The sequence below is a fragment of the Rousettus aegyptiacus genome, unplaced genomic scaffold (genome assembly GCF_014176215.1).
Source record: "Rousettus aegyptiacus isolate mRouAeg1 unplaced genomic scaffold, mRouAeg1.p scaffold_m13_p_1, whole genome shotgun sequence".
NCBI classification, from domain to species: domain Eukaryota; kingdom Metazoa; phylum Chordata; class Mammalia; order Chiroptera; family Pteropodidae; genus Rousettus; species Rousettus aegyptiacus.
This window is the reverse complement of record NW_023416284.1, coordinates 164,041,713-164,047,712: the sequence shown is the minus strand read 5'-3', so window position 1 is coordinate 164,047,712 and position 6,000 is coordinate 164,041,713. Positions and strand designations below refer to the sequence as shown.

Below are 6,000 nucleotides of genomic sequence, written 5' to 3'. Positions count from 1 at the left end.
TTGCAAGCAAAAGATACACTATCTTCTTTTCAAGAATATAAAGGACTAAACAGAAAAGTAGGCTGTAGCTGAGGCAGAGCTTCCATTTGAGCAACAAATTGAAGGCCTAATCCTTTCACTCAACCGTGCAAATAAATAAGTATGTAAATTAACCAATCTGTTTAAAAAATGTAAAAATGATAGTTTGACTTCCTCATGTAAAATTGGCATTTCTTTACTACATATCCCCCCATATATTCTCCACATTCTCATCCATGTGTGACTAACTATTTGCCAATCTTCTTGTAATTTAACAGGAGAGAATTTGCATTTCTTGAAAGCCTACCATGTACCAGACCAAGTGCTTGGTGCTTTTTGTATGCAATCTCTTTCAGTTGTCCCAACAATACAATAAAGATATCATGGTCTGGAAATAATTTTATAAAGGTTCAGTTAACTTCTCTGAAGTCACAGAAAAAGTTAGTGACAGAATCAAGATTGGGACCCACTCTGGTCTCCAAAGCTTATCTGATTCTGTTATGCAGTACTGCAGGAGAGAGCTTGAGATGCAGTTGGGCCTGCACGGACGTTCTTGTGAATTCTCTAGGAAGCATTGTCTGGTAAGGCCAGTCTCCAAAAGACGTCTGAGTGCTTCTGGAAACGCTGGGTCTTTTTCTATCCCAAGTATCCAGCACAACCTCCGGCACATAGTAGATCCTCAGCCAGTATTTGTGGCCCATCTGACGACGTTTCAGCTAAGTTCCCAGACGCATCTGAAAGTCATGTCTGACCTTTACTTCGAACACAACTGGGGTCTCACTTTTGATTTTGATTTTGTAATATAGAATGTGCGTGAAGGGAAACAGGCTTTGCCTTCTGACATGGGAGGCGTTAAGGAATCAGTGAGATTCGGAACACAAATCTTAATAAAATGGATATGGGGAGAATACATGAAGATAGAAAGCTGTTTCTGGGAAACAAGGGTGGTGTTTGTTTTTCTCCTCTATTTCCAGATGAATTTAGGACACTCAGCTGTCCTGTCAGAACTGTTCTATCGTTCTTGGTGGCTTCCAATCTTGATGTGCCAGAACACATCTTGAACACGTAATTCTGGAATTGAGTCTGCTGTGTTTTCATGTACCTCATTCTCTTTCATATATGAGTTTGACAAATGTGAACCAGAAAAACATCGGGACTCAGGGGGAACGGTAAAACTGCATGGTGGCCTTCTCTCCCCGACTGGGGACTAACTGGCAAGTGAAGCCTCAATGGGCGGGGCAAGTTCTGCAGCCCCTAGTAGAAGGAGTCACATGGGATATGTCTTCGTCTGTGCTCTTTTTCTTGAAAGTTTCCTTTCCTGGGCAGGGGAGTCCTATTTATTGAACTGATTAGATAGCTGGTAACATGTTACTTGGTGAGAGTCAGGATATTTTCATGTTATATTTTTAAGAAATTATCTTTATTTTAATTGTTTATCTAAACATGCCAATGGATATTTAGGCCACATTTTGAGCAAAAACCCACAAGGTGTTTTTTTTTTTTTCCCCAAACCTCACACGTGTACACAAAACAACACAATTTTAAGGATTTGCTTGAAAGAACAAAGCATAAGAAATACAATGAGATACAAGCTCATAACCAATTTTCAAATCAGTGAACAGATCTGATTCTACACGAGAAAAAGTGACAAAACAAGACTGTTTTTTAGGAAGCGCAATCTGGAGACTGTTGCAAGACATTCTCCAGGTCCCTTTGTGGGAAGCCGTAAGCAGGTAGAAACAGAGCTGGAGTTTTACTCAGCCTAGCAGGGAGTTATGGGTAGGTCAGGGTTTCATGAACAAGGTTTCCATTATTCACGGATGCTGTTAAAAGGAAAAGCAGGATTTGCTTATCAGGCCTGGCAGTGATTTTTCTCTCTCTTTCTTAATTTGATTTTAACTTTGCTTACTAAAAATAGCCCTTTGACTCCTTTCTTCACAAGCAATGAAAGATTTAAACTCGATAAGCCAGCTATTAATGATCCACAGACTAGGAGAAGAAGAATAGGAAGGTGAAGTCCATGGATGACCCACCAGTTGTGTCTTAACTAGTAATTGGACTCCTATTGAAATATTGCAAGAGACCCACTAGTAGTAGGCAAGAAAAAAAAGTTTTCACATTCTCTCTTATTTTTTGCCAAAATATGAGGAACTCAAGAAATCTTCAGAAGGTTGAAAGGAAGACACAAATGCATCTAGTTTATGCATCATGTCTCATTTTACTTCAGATTTCTCTTGTACTAGTAGCTGCTTCATAGGCTTAACCATCGGTTATTTGGTAGTTTTATCTGCGAGTTCTTCTTTAAGACCTAATTGTAATAAACACTTTTATCCTATAAACTTGGAACTACTAAAAATGCCCCAATATTATTTATTTAAGTTACAATATAAATATAATTTAAACAGTCCATTTTCTAAAGTCAAGGTAGAGCTAAAATAGCAGTTTATTTCTTATTTCTACTGTATCATTCCCAATAATTGCTTTCCTCGATTTGATCTCATGTACATTAAGAATAGACTACTTAGAGGCCCTCTCTATATCGCCAAACCAAAATAAGTGAGGTTTGAAAGCAGGAATACATTCAGCATATTCTCTTTTGGGGCCCTACTAAGCTGAGAGCTTCAGAGTATTAAAGCAATAAAGAATCATGTCAGTTCATAGTTATTACAGAAAAAAAAAAAGTTAGTGTTTTCACAACTTCCCTTCTTACCCCTACCAACAATTTCAACTTACCATCAACCCATTTCATGAGGTTTTCACACTTTCTTTAGTACCATCTGACAATCTCTTCAACTTTAATGCAAATATAACCAACTTTCCAAAATTCCCCCTAAACCTTAGCTCTGCAAGCCTCTGTCTCTCTATAGGAACGTATTACGATCCAGTCAAGTTTCTAAGATTTCATTTGTGTTAGGAGAAAAAAAAAACCAAACAGTTATAATTAGGAAATGAAAATTAGCTGTCATTCTATCAGCTTGTGAAATGGCTTGATAGTGGCAGAAATGATCATATCATCATTCTTCCACTACCCCATTACATAAGGTTAAAAGAAAAGGGGATTGCCAATTTTCATCTAACATTAATTGTGCTAGAACTTGTAAAGGAAAGGTTCAACGCACACAGTTTAGTTGACTAGAGAAGAATGCTGCAACAAATTGATTCTACGGCCAAGTGTCTGCAGAAAAAAATGGCACCCAAATCCAAGGTGACTCTGCTAACTAGAGCCATAATTAAGCACAATGACCTACCAGGAAGGTAAATTCTGTCCGAAAACTCAAATATAGTTTCTTAAATAATGTTAACTTCAGCTAAACAGTTGGGTAGTTATTTGCACAAAATTAAGGAAAAAGAAAAATCCAGTACTATTAACACCAAAGAAATGCACGCCAACCATAAACCAAAGGTGCTTTGGTACTGTAGCCATAACAGATGAAAGTGTGGTAGGGGAGCAGGGAATTCCCTGATGGTTCGATGACAGGGTCATAGAAGGTTTGTGAGACCTGCTATGTCTCCTGCGAGGTTGACACACCATCACGTTCCATGACAAGAGTCACATAAACACAAGCTTATCAGCTGGTTTGTTGAAAACAGAATGTGCAACATCGCTGCGTTGAAAAGTGACTTCGGGCTTGCTGGAGGATCTCGTTAATCTGAGGAAACGATGCCTGCTGCCAACGATTAAACAGTATGGTCTCCAGCGGAATGCATGTGAAGTTTCCAAAATATTTCCTCGAAGACTTTATTCAGTTTTGGTTTGTGACCTTGGCTGGAAAGCATAAAGATGGACATGGAAAGGCAGTTTGGAAGGACATCTGTGAGGATTTAAGTCGGGCAGCTTTCAGAAGATGAAAAAATTTTAAAGTTAAGGCCTTTATCTGCAAACAATAGTATATTAATAAACTCTATACCGTATTTACAAATGCATTCTCTTGTATTAAAACTAACAGTATTCTGTTCACAGTGCCATTGTTTATACAGGTAGCAATCCCATAATACTCATGTATTTTGGCATGGGAATCAGTAGCGCTTGGTATTTACAGAAAATGTACATGTGTGAATATAAACATGTCACTGAAAACGAGTAATTGATAAAAGACAGATTGGCTAATGGTGCAAAGGAATGAGCTGTACAGCACCTTCTCCTAGGATCGAATAGGAAACGTGGTTTCTTAAATTGAGAAGATGCCAAATCTTGACCCAAAGTGGCATGAAGTCAGTAACAAAACAATAAACCCCTAGTCCAAGTTTGGGTACACTGAGTAATCTTAGTCCAAAGTTTTAGATCCATTGTCTAGTGCATAAAATATAAAAGTTAAAAAGATTTATTATTATTTTATAATAATTATTATTAAAATAGAAAGTACTTTCTCTCACGTTCTCATTTGTGCTCTTGCACGAAAGACCAGTATCCTTGGAGTTCCAAATATGCTGGTGTTTTTGTCATGCAGATCAGCAGACAGATGGCAAATGCTAAAATGCTCTGGATGTAGGAGCTGCTGCCTGTCACGATGTGACCCAGTGCCCTTGCGGGACATGGCAGAAGCACCTCTTTCTTACTTCCAGTGTTCTCTCCTAAAGGGGCAGGCCTGCCCCTGGAATCAGCTCCCATGTTGCTGAATGGAGTTGCTCATTTCGGCAGCTAATGCCGAGGTGACGAATGGCTTCTGTACACTTGGAAAAAAAAAAGGGGTACGCAGGTAAATAGGAAGAAGATGGTATTCCAAAGAGCCCCAAGAAAAAAAACCCAGAGAATGCCTGGGTTTTTCAGCAAGAACCTCTCAGAGCTGCCCTCTCGGGAGGCCTCTGCGCAAGGAGGTTCCTGTTGTCTCAGTGTGCAGAGCAGGGGGCGGGCCCGGCTGGCTCTAGGGGGCGACGTCCTCCGTCACAGTCTGCTCCTCGTTCTCAGTCCCGTGGTCTGTGTGGTCTGGGCTGCCGCCGCCACTGCCACCACTGCTGCTTCTGTGCTGTTTGGGCAACAGGCTCTTCCACTGGGCTTTGTTGTGTGCGAGATGGCTTAGCATGTTCTCAGACAGGGTGCTGTTTCCGGTGAAGCGGGCCCATTCCCGGAAGAGTGGCTCCACTATGTAGGTCATGAAACCTAAAACGGGCAAGACCAAACTAATCACCACAAGGGAAGTAGAACCTGCTTCTCCCTCACAAACACGATGGGGCCCCACTGTGTACACAGCCCATGGGTATGAAGGCAAGCAAGATGTGGTCCCCACCCTCATCTGAGGAGCGTAATATATGTCACCTTGGGCTTGGCACTTAACCACTCTGTGCCTCGATTTACTCTTCTGTATAAAGGAGCTAAGAAGGGTGTCGTGATGACAATGAAATGACTTAACACGTGTGGAATGCTTAGAAAGCTCCTGGCACATGCTAAACACTCAATGAATATTGGCTATTATTTGTAGACAGAAAAAGACATATAAACAAACAAGTAAATGAAAGTCTGTGCTAGAATTGAGCAGGGCAGAAAAAGGAAAATGACGTCAGAAGAGGCACCTCATCGATTTAGACCATCTGAAGGAATCTTACATTTAACCTGTAGGGTATTTTCTCAGGATTATAGTTTCATAGTTTTGTCTAACTTTCTTTCAATTATGTGACATAACTAAGTATAGGTGAGTAAAAGTTCATTTTCAGTACAGGTTTTTATCTACATAAAAGTCCTGCTTTAATGACTAGGTAAGATTGTTTGATATTAGAGTTCTTTGCATGTCCATTCCCTTAATTTTAGACTTGTTGCTTTCTAATCATGTTTCACTGCCAATGTGCATCCCATATTGAACATGATTAGTGAAACAAAAATAATTTTCAGTCTAGGCTGGAATTATTAGAATCACCACAAACTTGGACATATTTAGTTTTATTGTATTTTCTTGAAATGCAGGTGTGGGGAGGAAAAGCAAGTGTTTTTCAGCATAACAAAATCTTCCACCAACTTGTCCTGTATGTATACAGGTGTGTGAATTATAG

At 39.8% G+C, this 6,000-nt stretch overlaps 1 protein-coding gene across 3 annotated transcripts in view; it reads right to left on the bottom strand.

Annotated features, from left to right (window-relative positions):
- Nucleotides 1–1,419: 1,419 nt before the first annotated feature.
- PDE7B (phosphodiesterase 7B) overlaps nucleotides 1,420–6,000 on the bottom strand; it is a 276,538-nt gene continuing 271,957 nt past the window's right edge. For all 3 annotated transcript variants that reach the window (XM_036221959.1, XM_036221960.1, XM_016165846.2), the window contains one exon: nucleotides 1,420–5,116. In XM_036221959.1, the coding sequence (XP_036077852.1) occupies nucleotides 4,881–5,116 (236 nt within the window). In that variant the 3' untranslated portion in view covers nucleotides 1,420–4,880. The remainder of the gene's footprint in view (nucleotides 5,117–6,000) is intronic.